Raw genomic sequence first — 17,154 nt, 5'->3', positions numbered from 1 at the left:
ATTGTGCGCCGATCCATTCTGACTCACAGGATGACTCTATACCGCAGAGTAGAACTGCAGGGTTTCCTTGGCTCTAGTCTTTATGGGAACAGGTCACCAGAACTTTCTGCCCACAGGCCACTGGCAGGGTTGAATTGCCCAACTTTAGATTAGTCATTAAATGGATAACCATTGGGCCACTAGCGCCTTCTTTTCTTTCTCTCAACATTTTGTATTTTCTTACTTTCAAAGTAGTTTTTCCCCTAAAGAGCTGACAAACAAATTTCATAGACCTGTTTTCTTGATTTTGATGTGTTAAAATTCACCCGAGGCTAAAACTTCAATATTTCGGAACATTTTTAAAAGTTTGTTTCCTAAGTATCAGGGTTTGTTTGCTTCATCCAAGAACTCTGTTAACGAAGATGTGGATGCTTTAGCAAAGAGTGGTGAAGAAATTCGATGACGCCCAGCTATCAGAAAGAACAACATCTGGGGGTCTTAAAAGCGTATCTTAAAACACACAGCTATCTAAAGAGGTGTCAACTAAATCCACTCAGAAGAAGCACACCAGACTGTGTGATCAAAGGATTGTAAGTAATAAAATCCAAGACTGGGGTGTGGGGGGAGCTGTATTAGAGCTTAGATTCTGAGCACCTGGTTTCCAGAAGGCTATGGATGACAGTGAAAGCCCCAAATCCATTCTTAGGGTACTCATTTGGATTGCACCTGCAGTGACTTCCCTGTGACCATTGATTGATCAGGGGTGTGAATATCCTTGCCCTCAGAGTGCATTAGAAAGTAGAGTAATGCTACTGTAGATAGGTTAAAATGTAACGCCTTATAGTTAGGTTAAAATGTAACGCCTTATGCTTTGTCTTTCTTTTGATGAATTTTAATTGTGTTGTAGGTTTTGATTATTTCCTGCTGTCATTTGGATTGAGGTTTATGTTGGTAGTGGGGTTTTTTGTTTTGTTTTTGTGTGTGTGTTTGTGTGTGTGTGTGTGTGTGTGTGTGTGTGTGTGTGTGTAAAGGGGAGCTAATAATAATGAGTGCAAGAATGAGGAAAATGTTCTCAAATTGATTGTCCAGTTCTTTTTTAATATAGTGAAACCACTGAATTGTGTGGTGCCTGATTTAAGTGTCAATGGCAGTATTAAGATTAAGGAGAGGGGGCTCTGTAAACATGATGAGCAGTGCTTCCCACAAAGGAGCCTGGCTGTGGGGCATCCCTCGTGCTTGGTTGCTGCTGCTCTTGATTCTCTGAAGAGTCAGCTCCTCTTCTTTTATTTAAACAACAATAATGCTTTCAGGCAACAAATTGTAAAACATTCCTCCTTTCATATTTTTCTTCTGGGTGTACCCCACCTCATATGCTTTTACGTGGGGAAAAAAAATCCATGACTTAATTATCCCAATCACTGTCGTGTTGGTTTTCACTACAATTCCTGCAATGAGGCTTCCCTGTTTTATTCCCTCTAAGACCAGATGGACATAGTGTTAATGTAGCCGTGCGTTGCCCCTCTTGGCCATGGAGAGAGAAAACTGGACCGGATCACATTGCGTTTTGAAGAAATGGCATCAGGAGGGCAACCTCTGCCCTCCTCAGCTACATAACATCCCCACTGCCATTGAGTCAAATATGACTCATAGCCACCCTCTAGGCCAGGGTCCAACTACCTGGTGTGTTTCCGAAGCTATAACTCTAAGGAAGTAGAAAGCCCCCTTTTTCTCTCAAGGGGCAGCTGGTGGTTTCGAACTGCTGAACTTGCACTTAGCATCCCAGTGAGTCAGTCACCCACTATGCCATTTGGACCCCTTCCAACTACTGAAGTGGGATGGAAAATGTGATTCCACAGCCGCCTCAGCATGAGCCCTGCGAGGCTGAAGTCAGACTCGCCTCCACCCGTCCACCTTCTTTATCCTCCCCTGACACCGACCGTCCCTCCCACAGCCCCGTACTTCTCCATCGGGCTTGATCATCCATAACAAGAGCCACACCGAAATTGCAAACAACACTCGTCCGAGATTTAGCAGGAAAATGAAGTGGCAACATGGTAAGGATGCAGTTCTTTGTCCACAGTGCCTCTTCTCGGCCATGGAGCACCTATCGCTGGACCTGGGCCTCTCAACTCTGTGGTGCTTCCCCCTCTGCCTGTTCCTGTGGGTGGGAAGCCGCTGCTCTGCCTCCAGCCCCTGGAGCTCTGAGGCCCCGCCGCGTCGGACAGGGCTCCCACACTGCTCCACTGATGGCTCCTCAGTCTTGACGATGCCCCAGGGGTTCCTTCTTCCCTCGCTGCTCAGGTGGCTCGCTTTATACCCAGACGAAAGGCAAAACTGGCCGTCCCCCTCTGTGAATGTGTCACACGCCCTTTTTGCGTGGTGCCCCCAAAGGACTTGGTGGGAGTTATGGAGACAGGGACAAAAGGGCCCAACCAAGTCATGTCACATCACCCCAGTTTTCTGGCTCCCTTCCGTGACTGGTTTCTTCAGACTTTTCTGGGCCAGAGTGGCAAGCTTACCATTTTCTTCACCATCTTCTTGTGGCAAAAACTTCTAGGCTCCCCCAACTGCCAACCTAAAACGGTCCTTGTTCTCCAAATGGAGACAAAAAGAAAGGATAACATTTACCTGCCAGCTACCGCCTTTCCCCGGGCTGTGTCCTCCCTGAAGTTAGCCCAATAGTCATCCCTCGGGGTCTGTACTCTTGACTGGGCAAGAATGGAGAAAGAGCCACTTATATCTTGCCTGGCTGCCTGCCCTGTAACTTGGTGAGTAAAGTTGGCCACGTCACAGGCGATGCATCTTCAAGAGTTCTAGCAACGAGGATTCCTCAAGCCATATGGCCTCCTTTATACTTTTCCTGGCTTTCAAAAGGAACTATAAGGTGAGAAAGGAAGAAAGAGGGAATTGGAAAAAGATACTCTGCTGTTTCTAACGGTCCCTTTTCCTTTCATTTATGATGCCGTCCTGGTCCCAGCTCTATCACATCCTCTTCCACCTCATGCCACTCAGTGCCCTCGGAGTGGTGTGGCCGGAGGCAGACCACTCCTCCTGGTATTGGAGCTGGCCTTGAGCAGGAAATTATCACAGACATGTAAAAGCATGGCTGGTCGGCTAGAGACTGGGCCCTGAGATGATGGCCTTTGACAATTGTCAGGGTTGAACCGAGTTCCCCTTTCAGCCAAACAACGGACCTGCCTTTCAGGGAGCAGCAGCGCTCACTGGGAGAGATGTGCTCCCCGGAACCACTGACTGGGAGAGATGTGCTCCCCAGAACCATCTGACTGGGAGAGACGTGCTCCTTGGAACCATCTGCCTGGGAGATACGTGCTCCCCGGAACCATCTGACTGGAAGAGATGTGCTCCCCAGAACCATCTGACTGGGAGAGATGTGCTCCCCAGAACCACTGACTGGGAGAGATGTGCTCCCCAGAACCACTGACTGGGAGAGATGTGCTCCCCGGAACCACTGACTGGGAGAAATGTGCTCCCCGGAATCATCTGCCTGGGAGAGATGTGCTCCCTGGAACCACTGACTGGGAGAGATGTGCTCCCCGGAACCATCTGACTGGGAGAGATGTGCTCCCCAGAACCACTGACTGGGAGAGATGTGCTCCCCAGAACCACTGACTGGGAGAGATGTGCTCCCCGGAACCACTGACTGGGAGAAATGTGCTCCCCGGAATCATCTGCCTGGGAGAGATGTGCTCCCTGGAACCACTGACTGGGAGAGATGTGCTCCCCGGAACCATCTGCCTGGGAGAGACGTGCTCCCCAGAACCATATGCCTGGGAGAGATGTGCTCCCCGGAACCATCTGCCTGGGAGAGATGTGCTCCCCGGAACCACTGCCTGGGAGAGATGTGCTCCCCAGAACCATATGCCTGGGAGAGACGTGCTCCCCGGAACCATGCACCAGATGGGACCTGGAGGGCAGGGTGTGCCCCCAAACGAAGTCCAGAAGGCAGAAAGAAGGCTGGGGACGTGAGAAGGGTGCTGGCACCTTGAGCGATTAGAACGAAGGCCATGAAGTAAACCGTTCATCAGTTGTTGCCAGGAAAACAAATCCCTTCCTTAAATGACCACCAAATCCCACTGAAATGTTCCAAGAAGAAAACGTTTCCCAAGTTCACCCTCTGTGGCTCACATGTTATGGACGAGGGTGGGACCTGCAGAGTGGCACACCCTTCTGGTTCCTGGTGGTATGTCAGCACGCTACTCTTCTCCTTCATGGGAAGCGTTTAATGAAGCATGAAAGAAGGGCATCCTTGACATCCCAAAGCACGTTTCGTTCTGAGAGATCTCTGTTTGTGAAAGTCAAGGCAGTATAGGTGGTAAAAATAAAGCCCTTGTGCAGTGTAAGGGGGCGTTGGGAATGGGCAGAGACTCCCCTGACTCACCATGACCCCAGGCCCAGCAGAACCAAACTGCCTGGTGCTGTGCCATGCACACGCCATGCACACGCTCAGTTTTAATAGCACTGCTGTTGTCCGTGGGGTTTGCCTCTGCTCAATTTTCAGAAGTCGATTGCTATGGTTTTCCTAGTTCATCGGGGGGGACGGGGTGCAGCCTGTTCAACATCTAGGATGCTCAGTGTGCCGGGCATGGTCCCACACGGAAAATGTGGGTTTGACCACAGAACCACTAATGGCCTCCACTCCAGATGACTGCCCTCAGGTCCTAGTCACAGGGGTTCTCGAACTTTTTAAACGGGCCAGTTCACTGTCCCTCAGACCCATTGGAGGGCCGGACTATAGTTTAAAAAAAAAACTATGCACAAATTCATATAAACACTGCACGTATCTTATTTTGAAGTAAAAAAACAACCTGCGGGCTGGATAAATGTCCTCGGCGGGCTGGATAAATGTCCTCGGCGGGCCACATGTGGCCCGCGAGCTGTAGTTTGAGGACGCCTGTCCTAGTGGTCAGACACGGGGCTGCTATACAAGATTAGTGGCCCGAGCCCACCAGCCGCTCTGGGGAGAAAGATGAGGCTCCTGTAAGGATGGACCGCGTCAGAAACCCGTCCGCAGCAGCAGTTCTGTTCTCCCCTAGAGGGTCACTGTGAATCAGAATCGGCAGAGCGTCCATGGCATGGGCACCGCCTCTGCTTTTGAACCTCTTGAGTCTTGTGAACTGGTCCCATACTGAAAGGGGTGCGGAGTGGCCCTTCTCTGGTCTCTCGTTCTGCGATCTCAGTGGCTCTCCCGGCACCCCGAGCTGCCTGGCATTGCTCAGCCCCTCTTTGCTCTGTGGAATGCATTTGCCTTTCTTCCCAGCAGCTGCCAATGTGGGTTTGAATGCTTGAAATTACTGAGTGTTTACTGTGCCACTGGGTGGGGACTTTAAACTAAATATAATATTCTGTCTTGTTTGCGAAGCTCTGGAGGACTTTAAAAAGCAGCCAAGTAAAAAGAAAGTCTCATGAAATCAGAATTACAGGGCCTGTCAGATCATCATATGCATTGTGTTTACTTTGAAAAGCTCAGTTAAAAATCACGGACATATTTATTCTAACTCGTTCACATACACCGAAGAGGTCAGTGTTGCCCTGTCATTAGCATGTGAGTTATCTGCTAGCAAGTACCGCTTGCAAACTGGCTGCAGTTAGAACGCCCATGTGTCCTGTGTAATCCGGATGCTGCTTCTCTTGCCGGGGACGTGGCGGGAGGTGTTCTTGGACAGCAGGCTTGTCGCTCCCTCACGGAACCGGCAGCAATTGAGAAATAGTGTGCTTCCGGTGAAAAAGCTCCATCCTCGGCGGTGTCTCGAGTGCTACAGGCACGCACCGAGTATTCAGAATGTACGTCTTGTTTTTGGTTAAGGTGGCAGATATTTTTCCTGATGAGCAGAACTTTATTTTTAATGTTTAGCTATTTAATATATATTTTAAAATAGTATTATTTATATAAAATTCACAAACCATGTACTTTCATTGTTAAGTCATTTTTTAAAGAGTTGTATACACGTCATCACAATAGGTTCCATGACTCACCCCCCCTCCTTCATAGTTGGCTCCCCAGTTCCCCACCCCTGTCCCCGATAAACCATTGCATCAGCCATTGTTTCTGTGTATCTCCTTGCTCTGCGCTTCATAACCTGTGCTTCATAACCGCACAGAAACAATCAAACATAAGAACAAAAGGAAACAGAAAGAAAACAATCATAACAGAAAGATTCCAAGAGTAAGAAAGGAAAGACCACCGGCAATATTTTAAAAGCTACAGAAGAAATTTTTGTTGTGGAACAAGCAGGAAATATTTAAGCCTAGGACAAATTCAGATTGGGTCAAGAGGGAGGTCCACTGACCGAGTGTCCTCCCGTAGTGCCAGCCCCCATAATCGACGGTCAAGCTGTTCAAGTGGCTCGCTGGTGGCCCGAAGGAGTGTGCCAGAGGCGTAATCTGGCTCGATCCTCTGCAGATGCATTTTGACCTTCCACTGTCCTTCATAGCTTTCTACAGATTGGGCGCTCCCAATTTAAGCTCTGAGACTCTCCATCATGTTCGGCTTTGTTATTGCCGTCTTTGGATCACACTGGCTCGTGTGCTTCTTCCCTGCGGACTCGGTTGATGCCTTGCTTAGATGGTTGCCTGTTTGAATACATCGCTGTTTAATCCTGTTTGCCGAACTTCATTTTGTTTTCATATTTTACTTCTCTTCTTTTAGAGCTGGTAGATCTCCCCTTGGTAAAGTTTGACTTTTCCTGCAATAAAGTGCTGGCGATTCCCATCTGTTTCCGGGAGATGAAGCAGCTGCAAGTCTTACTGTTGGAGAATAACCCTTTGCAGTCTCCTCCTGCACAGGTGAGAAGCCCCAGATCAACGTGTTGGCGGAGCTTGCTAGCAGGAGACCGACCGTAAGCTACGCCCCAGAGCCAGTGCTGATCGACTAAGCCGCCATACACAAATCGCAACCCTTTGAAGACTGTGTGCACTGAGGCGTTTTCTGCACCAAATCCCAGCATTTAACTCAGCTAGGGATGTGTGCATGGGGCACCTCAGACGTTCCAGTGCTTGGATATAGAGTCACGATTATGGGGTTGAGAGTTACAAATGCATTTTTAATGAGTAGGCCAATTCACAAATAATGGAATGTGCAAATAAATAATGAAGATCGACTGTATTCTGTAATATAATGTGGGGGGGTAAATAAAGTTTAAACATTTCCAAGTATGATTGCTGGTTATTTAGAGATGGCATTCAATTGCAGTGTATGGAGAAAACAAAATGAGCTATGGAAAGTTTTAAATTTTACTTTAAAGTAACTTACCAACTTATCACACCTGTAGTATTTTTTAAAAGCTTTATGTCCTCATGGGTTTGAAAATAAGCGTATCTTTATCATCTTTTATGAGGTTCGTGGTGCAACAAATGGCAATTTCAGGGCCAGATGGCTCTGAGCTCTTCAGCGAGCTTTATCTTGGCCGCGAGGCAGGCCTTGGATGGGACTCCCCACTCGGTCCCCTCCCTGTTTTCACACCAACCGTTCCTCCCCTGCCGGTCTACATCTGTGCTGGCTTCAATAATTCATCGCAATGGCCACACAGACAGTACAATGAAGTCAATAGGGTACCACTATGAGGATTAGCAAATGGTAAGGATATGGTCGTGGGTGTCCTCCGCCAGCAGCCAAGCCTCTTTCTGGTTTCGGTCTTTCGGCACGCGGTCCCTTGGCCTTTACTTCTGTGGGCCAGGAAGCCAGCTCACCTTCACTCTGTCCCACGGCCCCCTGGTCTCAGGCCACATAAGGAAAAAGGTACCCATTGTCTCGGCACCGAGTCTCCTTGCCATAGTCTGTGATATATCTGGTCTCGGTGGCCTCTGCCACTTCAGGCAGAGATATTGAACATGCTCTTCAAAGGCCCTCTGGATTTCTCTCTGCTCTCCACCCCTTCAAAGATGGCTCAGCACAGATGGCCCCTCCTTATGGAGGGGGGGGTAAGGAAGCTGGCTAATCCCCTCTCTTAGTGCTACACCCACCCCATAGTCATCGTCACACTCAATTATTTGGTGAGAGTTAGAGACTTGCGCGGAAGAGCCATGCTAAGAACGTTCGCTGCACCCCAGGAGGCTGGCACAAATAGGGTGTGCTCGATGACTAACGTCCAGGCTGGCAGTCTGGCCCACCCAGCAGCACCTTGGAAGAATGGCCTGGCACTCTGCTTCTGTAGAGGTTACTCCCGAGAAAACCCTTTGGAGACTTGGAGGAAATGGGTCCCTAAATTACTATGTTTCCTTCTTATTGTTGTTAAAAACACATATACAAATCGAATCGTCCCTACGCAGACCACACTGTGACATTGAACGCATTCTAAAGTGTCACAGCCATTCTTGTTCTCAACCCCGTCGGCCAAATTGCTCCTCTGCTGTTGACATCACGGGCTCAGCGCGGGATCAGACTTTCTGAGTAGTTGTCAATTTGATCAGGTAGTTTTTAAATGAGTACCGTGCTCCAGAAAGGCAATGTTTAACTGTCTCATTGAAAGAAGACTTCAGGGCACATTTTTGGTTTAAGATACTCTCAGGAAAAGAATTTCAGGGTTCATCCAGATTTGCTAATTCCCTAAAGTCTAGAGTCTAGCAGAGTTTGAAACTCATTTGTGCATCATCCCCCTCCCCCACCTTTGATCAGGATTCTTATATAGCATCTTATCTTTTTTGTATAAATCACTTTACTGGGAGCTTTTGCAGCTCTTTCAACAATCTGACATCAGTTGTGTCAAGCACATTTGTACATCTGAGCTTTGATCAAAATTGAAAATATATGCTTTACTCAATTGATGTATGTATGGATTGTGATAAGAGTTGTATGAGCCCCAATAAAATGATTTATTTAAAAAAAAAAAAAAAAGAATCACTATGACCTGAGACTTTCTCACTAACGTATTTGGCTCTCACTAGCCAAACCACCACAGTATTTTGCTGTGATGTGAATAAGTAGCAGTTGATGTGCATGATTTAGACAAAGTTGCTAGTACAAATTAATTTGCATTTTATGTATATTCTACTATTATGGAAAATTAGCTAAGGCCGGACCATGTTTTTATTGCTATTGTGTTCTCCTATAAGTAATTCCTAAAATTCAATATATTTTGAAGAATTGACTCAGAATAATGTCTTTACAAATAGCAAAGATCATGTGCATCATATATAGCATGCTAACTTTAGCTATCACTTTGTAATGTTAAATTTGGGTCAGTTAATACGATGATGAAGGACAAACTGTAATATGAAAAAAATAAATAAACACGGCACTGTTAAAAAAAAAGAAATTGAAAATGTAGCCAGACACCAAGCAGTTCTTCTGGTTTCAAGGTTAGGAGGCAGTTAGCCATACATTTCCGTATGTGTGGCTAATCCCATTCCTGATTCTCCTCTTCTACTGCTGCAGTTGAATAGACACACCAATTGTTAATACCTTGGGTAGCTTCTTGGGAGCTTTTAAGACATGCGGCACTATGCAAAGGGGGTGGAACAGAAGCACTAAACTCCTTAAAACGTCCGATGAACTGGGCTTGTCCCAGACACTTTGGTCCTAAACCTTGAAACAGGTCCATAAGCACATTCTGCAGCTCCTCAAGGTTTGTGGTTTGATTTTCCTTCTGTGAATTCTTGTGTCTGGGAGAGGTCAGACTGAGTGTGCATGGCTATGGTACTGCTGGAAATGAAAATGATGATACCTGGTGTTTAGAATTTTTTTGTCATTTAAAGGTAAATAGGTATTCTTAATTTCTCAATAGATTTGCACAAAAGGCAAAGTGCATATATTCAAGTATCTGAGCATACAAGCTTGTCAGATGAAGACGGCCGACTCCCTCTATCTTCACTCCATGGACCGGCCACATTCACACCAGCACGTGGAGGACAGGTGAGCCCAGCCCTTGAAGGCCCTATTTGACATTGCCTTAGGCCAGTGCCTTCCCGGGTTTAGTGACCTCCAGGTAACTGAAAAAACCCATTTGCATCACTCCACCCACTCAAATCTGTCACTCAGGTTTGCACGTACTGTAGGGATAAGAAACAGACAATCATTGCTGTGAATCATCTTTTTGCATCTGTTCATCTTATCTCCCCTCTTCTAATCCATCCTTCCTGCGTACCTTGATTTAGGTACGCCTCTGCATGGGTGTCATGACAAACCTGTAGGACAGTCCTGTAGGTTTCTGAGAGTATAAATCTTTAGGAGAGTAGGGAATTATGAATCGAAATGGACTTGATAGCATTGAGTGTGTGTTTTCGCATGTGGCATAGATACACATCTATACCAAGAAGCTTCATAAAGTTTGTGGAGAAATGGAAGTGAAAGATAATGGAGTTTTTCCTTGAAATTTTCCAAGGCCCCTCAGATGTATGTATCTGTATATACTTATATGCATATAAATGTGAACTGTACGATAAATGCATTTGCTTACCAATTAAAGTCATAATAAGCCCATGCATGTCTGCTTATAATTATTATCCATTTTTAATTTGCCTCTGGAACACTGCCCTAAAAGTACAGTTTTTTCTTAATATTACTGTAATTGTAAGAGGCAGTGCATAGTTTCTGACATTTCCTGTTTAGCGTGGAAGTGCTGGGATCTTCTCACAGGCCCTTGAGCTCTTTGTGGCAGTTGGGGCTTGCGTTTTCAGCAAACAAAAGTCCCACGCTGAACTCGCTTGTAGAAACCACAGGTCTTCTTGAAAAAGCTTCACTGCAGAAACCTTTTCCATCACAGTTTGCTAAGCAAGGTGGCTTAAAATCTCACCCTGCCCAAGGGTTACCTTTATGTAATGCTTAGAATACTTTTAATAATAAATATTAAATTTATTTTATCACCAAATAAAAATTTTACAGAGTTATGGAAAGCAACCACATTTCACAAGTGGGAAAAGCACTTACATCGTTTATTGACTTTTTTATTAGTCATTTTATTGGGGAGCGCTTACACATCTTATGAGTCCATCATTCAGTTGTATTAAGCACACAGGTACATATGCTGCCATCAACATTTCCAAAACATGTTCTTTCTACTTTCCTTTCGCCCTTGGCATCAGCTCCTCTTTCTTCCCCTCCCTCCAGTACCCTCCCAAGTGTATTGATTTGGGAAAAGGACTTGATTTCTCAGGGCAGGGCTTCTTGGTTAGTGCCCATATCCACAAGACTCTGAAGACAGAGATGTTCTTTTCGACTTTCTCTCAGAAGAAAAACCTGGAATGTTGCCTCCGAAAGACCTTTCAGCGAAAACTCCATGGAGCTCAGCTCTCCCCGCCCCCCTGACACAGTCACCACAAGCCAACGGCACCTGGTGTTTATCTTTAGGTGGTATAAACATCTGCTTTTTATTAGGCACATATCTTTATTTTCTTTAATACTGGACTAAAATATTTAAAATCGTTTTATTGGCATGTGATTTACATACCATGCAACTTCATATATTTCCAGTCATATTAAGGACAGTTGTGCAGTTGTCACCACAATCAATTTCAGCACATTTTCTTCCTTCTCCCGAGTTTCCCCAACCTCCCCTGCCATGTGCCGAGATAACAGTTAATATCTTTCTAGATTGACCTCTCCTGGATTTCATATACAGAAAGTCATCCAAATCACAAAGAACAAACGGAAGCAGCAAAACTGGGAGAGCAAAGCAGAAAAACCTTAATCACGAAGAAAGCCAGAAAGTGTTAAAACCTTAAACAACTGTGAAATGGATCCAAAGGGAGATTAAATGATACAGTGTTACATTGTAGCCTAACGTATCTGCCATGGATCTCACCGTGGTCTCTCTGTGGCAAAAGTATCCCCTTCCCTAGCTTATGGTCAGAGGGAATGCCACAGAGGCTTAATCATGTCGGGAACCCTTCTGAAGAATTTTGGGCTTCCGCTGCCAGCTAGAGCCTTCTGCAAACCAGGTGTTCAGAATTTCAACGCTGCTACTTTTCCCTCTTTAGGATTTGTGTGTTATCCTTCACAAACCTTGGATCACACAGGCGACTATACTTCTATGTGGACTTAGTTGGTGATGCTTCACTTAGACGACAATTTGTTTTAAGGCCCCAGACCCCATTTTTTCTGATAGCTGATGAAATATCTTAAGTAATGTTCTCTATTTTACTTTGGGTTCTAATATCCATTGCTATGGCTATCTAGAAACTCACAGGCAGAATTCATGATTAAAGGGTTTATTAAAGAAGTTAGTGATACAGTGTCAATGAGAAATGCTTAGCTCGGGGTAGCTGTTTACCAGAACATGTTACAAAGTTTTAGGTCTGCTAATACATGCTCCAGGGGACATACCACTCTGCAATAAACTTCAGCCGTCAGCATTCAGCTCAAGCTTTTTGCTGTCAGCAAACCCAGCTCCATGAATTAAGTGCCCAGAGGCACCCTACCCCAGTTCCATAAGCCTCAGCCTGAAGGCACTCCGCTCTCTTTCCTTGGGTCTGGAAGTCCAATGAACTATCCAGAGGCACCCACTCCACACGTCAGCCGACTAGACAAAAGCGCTCATCCTAACTTGTTCCTGGCTTGGGGGGGGGGGGTCCCTCATTCTGTTCCATGCTCTGGCTCTTGATTCTGCTGCTGCTCCTCCGATGGTCTTCTGGATCCTGGAGGCTCACTGCACAGGGAGGTAGGATCCAGAGGATGCTCTCCACTCCTGACTCTTGCTGGCAATCCAATCGCTACTCTGGCTTTTAAGACTCGTTATTGCTCTTTCTGATCGTTGGGCATCATCTGGTGTCTCCACCACACTTTGCTGTAGCATGCATATCTTCCGCACTGAATAAATTTGTTTTGTTGCCTTATAAGAAGCGCTTTCTTAAGAAACATCACCAAGTCATTGTTAGACTAGACGTTGCTGTGTCACGGTGTGAACTTTTACGTTTTCATCTTCTTCCAAATGAACTCAGCACTGATGACGTCCACTCCAGCAAGAAGGATTCTGACTCGGGCGTGGGGAGTGACAACGGAGACAAGCGGCTGTCGGCCACAGAGGTAAGGTTCTGCGTCTGACCTCCCTCCCTCTGCCCCTCAAGACATTGCTGCGCAACGATCCCCCTCCTTTCTGGCCAGCCACGCATCCTCGGGACAGTGGGTGATGATGTTCATGAGAGGAAGCAGATGGAGACCCTCCTGATGATCGATAAACACAGGTATCCCCTGATTTAGGCTTCTTGACGCCCCTAGCCAGTTATGAAAGACCTACACTGGCGTCTACCTTTTTTCATTACCTGAAAGAAATCCAGCGAAGATTTGGATGTTTTCTTTGGCTGCAAGCCCATCATGCATCTCACACAGTGTGTGGAATCCGCCCCACTGCTCCCCCTGAAACTACACACAGCATCCCAGCCCCAAGCGGCTGTCTCTTTGAGCCACGTCTGTGGAGGCTGTATGTTAGCATCACGTTCGGTTCCCTGTATTATTGTGTGCTTTGCTGGGTTATTTGTTGGGTCACGAAAGCTCACTGTTTTTGACCAGATAAATCTATGGAAATTATGTCCGTTAAGCAGTTCTGGTCATCCGAGGAAGTTTCATAGGAACACTCTGTGTTTGGACAGTGAGGATTTAGGATTACCCGTGTTAACAGTTTTCACTTTTTCCGTACCTTCAATCTCTTATAAATGCCTCTGGAATTTGAATTTTTTTTTCTCTCCTCCTCCACATTATGTACAGTCTTGGATGCCTAATAAAGTACTTGACATGACTAAGTGACCTTCAATTAGGAATCTTTGTAAATATGTTTCTTTTTTTTAAGGACAGAGTCAGTCAGCCTTCCCATGAAGACACTGTTCTTTAGGTGTGTGAATGTTAAAAGAATTAGACATATGTTACATTGTAGCAGTTTACCCAACAGATTGGTCATATTTTTTTTTGTCATATTTTTTATAATAGCTTCAGAAAGTTCATGGAAAATTTGGATTAAAATTTTTGAAGCCCCTTTGCATTTTCTTTTGGAAACTCTAAGTTTATGTTTTATTCAGATAATTGGATAAACATTTATAAGGGTTATAAATAATGCCAATAACATCTTTACTTTCTCATTTGTAATCTGTTAGGATCCCAGAGAATGTATGACTTTGTGATTCAATGGGACTTCTTGGCCCAGGTTGCCAGTAAAAATTGCATCACTAGGTACTCTCCATTTTCTATGTGAGTTGGTGACTTTTTATAGTTAAGGAGTTTAAGGCATTATAATGCTTTTTAAAGCATAATTAGTGGGGCAGATACCACATCTAAGGACACTTTTTTCTATTTTTTTCTTTTTGATTTTTTATAGCTCCCAGGAGAGAGCTGTTTCTCAGTTCTCCTTGGTCTACAAGGTTGCCTGTATTATTAATACACAGCTCAGATATTTGAATTTATTTTTTATAAAAATGCCTTATAAAATTATTATCCCTAAAGACATTTCAAATATAGGAGATTGGTTTTGACAGGAGGCTGCTTAGTAGGCCGGAGGAGAAAGGTCAGTGTTGATAAAACAAAATTACCCTCGTGAAACCACATTAGTACTTTTCTCACCTTCTCCGGGGGTAAAGCTGAACACACTGCTTTCCCCGGGTGTTGGAATATATCACTTTTAGCTTTATTAAAAGTCTGCCGTCCCCTAAAATGTAGCATTATTTTAGAAATTACTCTCCCTACGCATGTTTTCTATTACATTGAAGCAGACCCCGCTTTCTCCGTTACGTCGTCTAAGAATAATTAAGTCGATTAATAAAACATTGCACGCGGACCCCATCCTCCCTTTGTTCTCACTGAGTCTATGTAGACTGCAAAGACCATTCGAAGTGCAGCTTGAGCACTGATTCTTTCCTTTTTCATTAGGTGCATATCATTGGAATTTTTCTGAATTGTTAAGGTGGGGGGAGGGTAGAAGGAAGAGGGACTGTAGAAAGGATTATTTTCAACCGAATAAAATACCCACATCTTCCCTCTGGCCTTCTCTTGTCATTGTAGCCTTGGGCAGCACTTGTAAGAAATGCACCCTTTAGAACAGTGGGTCTCCACCTTCCTAATATTGCGACCCTTTAATACACTTCCTCATGTTGTAGTGAAACCCCCCAACCATAACATTATTTGCGTTGCTACTCCATAACTGTAAACTTGTTACTGTTATGAATCGGGCAACCCCTGTGAAAAGGTAATTCGACACCCCCCCCCCGCCAAAGGGGTTGCGACCCACAGGTGAGAACCGCTGTTTTAGAATGATGCCATCTTTAAGTAGCCTCACTTGCCTCCTGTGCCCCTTGGTTGGTTGGCAGTTATGGGGCTGTTCATGGTCCGCTGTCTCATTTCTCATTTGAATATCGCTGTGAGGCTCAATGACCAGACGCTTCTTTGGCTAATACCATTGAACGATTGAGCATTTAAAATTTTAAAAAATTAACTTTAATTAATTAAAATCATACTTTTCTCAAGATAAGCAGAAAAACTAGGGTTCGGATAGTATTGCATGCGTGGCATGCACCCACATTTTCTGCTAGTTTCTGGACAGTTGGGTTAGTGTCTCAAAAAGCAAATGACAGCAAACATTCTCCCCTGGAAGTCATCACCTCAGGAAATTCGGAGCAAGCCCTGCTCACCTGCACTGTGCTCTGTGGAGATTCCTGGTCCCGCTGGCTTGGAAAGCTTTTCACGAAGTTGCAAAACTGAAATGGAGACCTAGGGAAACATGCAAACTTCCACATTCCATTTGTGACAGAATCATAGATTTCCTGAATCAACTTGATTAGCTACAGTCTGAGAGGAGACTCCCAGGGAGAGCTACTAAATGGAAGCCTTCTTTCCAAAATGAGAGGACACGTGTTCTTTTACCGTATACATTCGTGTAGAAGCTGAGTTTTCCAGCACATTTTTAATGCAGCGTTTGTGGTAAAAGTAGGTGACTGGGCTGATATTCGGTTTAGCTTATACTCGAGTAGATATGGTAAGTACTACAGTTGTTAGCACTTTTCTGTTTTTAACACAGCCCTCCAGCCTAAAAAACAAGAACTAAGCCAAAATGTAGAGCTCTCTCTCCCCCGGCTCCTGCCTTTTCAAGGATTCCAGGGGGAGGCGTGGTGGACGACCCAGATCCACCCCATTGGCTGGATTGGATTCACCTGGCCCAGGGCCGATCCAGGTTTAACGCCCACCCATGCCCACCGCGGGAAAACCTAGGCTTTGAGCATGTGCAGTGCGCCGCCCTTTGTTCTCGTGCTTGGCTCTCTTGGGCTTGCGTCAATGGACATCCCATCCCTGCCTATCTGCCTAACATTGCCGTGTACAGGATGCAAGCAGTGGGAAGTCCTCACAGAGGGGGCTGCTCCTGCTTTTTTGTGGCCAGCCCCACGAAGCCTTGATGCTGGCCTGGTGATTTGCATTTGGCATCAGATCTCAAAACACCATTGCCATTAAATCGAGACTTGCTGCTAATGAGTAGCCATTAGCAAGGCACAATTCTTCCTCGGTGCCCTGATAGAAAGATTCTCGGGTTAGGTGTCTGGCTCAAGCTGGCTCTGCCTCAGAGCGAATTGTAGTTTAACAGACTGCAGCGATGGCCTGGCCTGCGCCGCCGTCCCTGTCGTTCCTGTGGGGGCCACGCCTCAGTCCAACCCTGTGCTGCAGCAAGTTGCATGGCCCTCCTCGCACAACGTGGCTGCAGGTGAGGCGAGATCTCGCCGTCCTTGCTTCTAAGGAGCATTTGCTTGTTCTTCGGATAAGTCCTTAGTACTCTTCACCAACACGGTGATTCAAAGGTATCAGTTCTTGTCCAGATTCAAAGGTATCCGTCTCCGACCAGTTTTCAAATGTACATGAGTGGATGACAAAACCATGGCTTGGGTCAGGCAGACCCTAGTCCTCACAGGGACATGCGTGTCCTTTTTAAACACTGTTGATAGGTCTTGTGCAGTTGGTTTGCCCAGCATGATACGTCACTGGGTTTCTTCGCTGCTAGAAGAGGCTAGACATCTGCCAAGTGTCCATTCAAAATGTCCTTGGGAGAAGCATATAATGCATAAATGCCAGGTGATGAATCTTCACAAAGTGAGTACACACTGCTCCAAGTTCAAAAACACCCTAGAAACAGCAACTGGAATCACTCTCCTGGCGTCAGACACTTTGGCTTCACTGTTCCTGTTTTTAAACTTACGTTAGCGGAATTGTCCGCCTTTGCGTCCGACTTCCTTCCCTCAGTATTGTTTTTGGAAAAG

At 45.6% G+C, this 17,154-nt stretch overlaps 1 protein-coding gene across 2 annotated transcripts in view; it reads left to right on the top strand.

Moving 5' to 3' along the window:
• Nucleotides 1-17,154, top strand: part of LRCH1 (leucine rich repeats and calponin homology domain containing 1) — a 240,645-nt gene that overhangs the window by 163,779 nt on the left and 59,712 nt on the right. For both annotated transcript variants that reach the window (XM_075533138.1, XM_075533137.1), the window contains exons 5-7: nt 6,647-6,783; nt 9,720-9,847; nt 12,871-12,955. In XM_075533138.1, the coding sequence (XP_075389253.1) occupies nt 6,647-6,783; nt 9,720-9,847; nt 12,871-12,955 (350 nt within the window). The remainder of the gene's footprint in view (nt 1-6,646; nt 6,784-9,719; nt 9,848-12,870; nt 12,956-17,154) is intronic.

This window comes from Tenrec ecaudatus, chromosome 15, assembly GCF_050624435.1.
Source record: "Tenrec ecaudatus isolate mTenEca1 chromosome 15, mTenEca1.hap1, whole genome shotgun sequence".
NCBI lineage: Eukaryota > Metazoa > Chordata > Mammalia > Afrosoricida > Tenrecidae > Tenrec > Tenrec ecaudatus.
The sequence above is the reverse complement of the archived record's forward strand: the minus strand, read 5'-3'. Positions and strand labels throughout refer to the sequence as shown.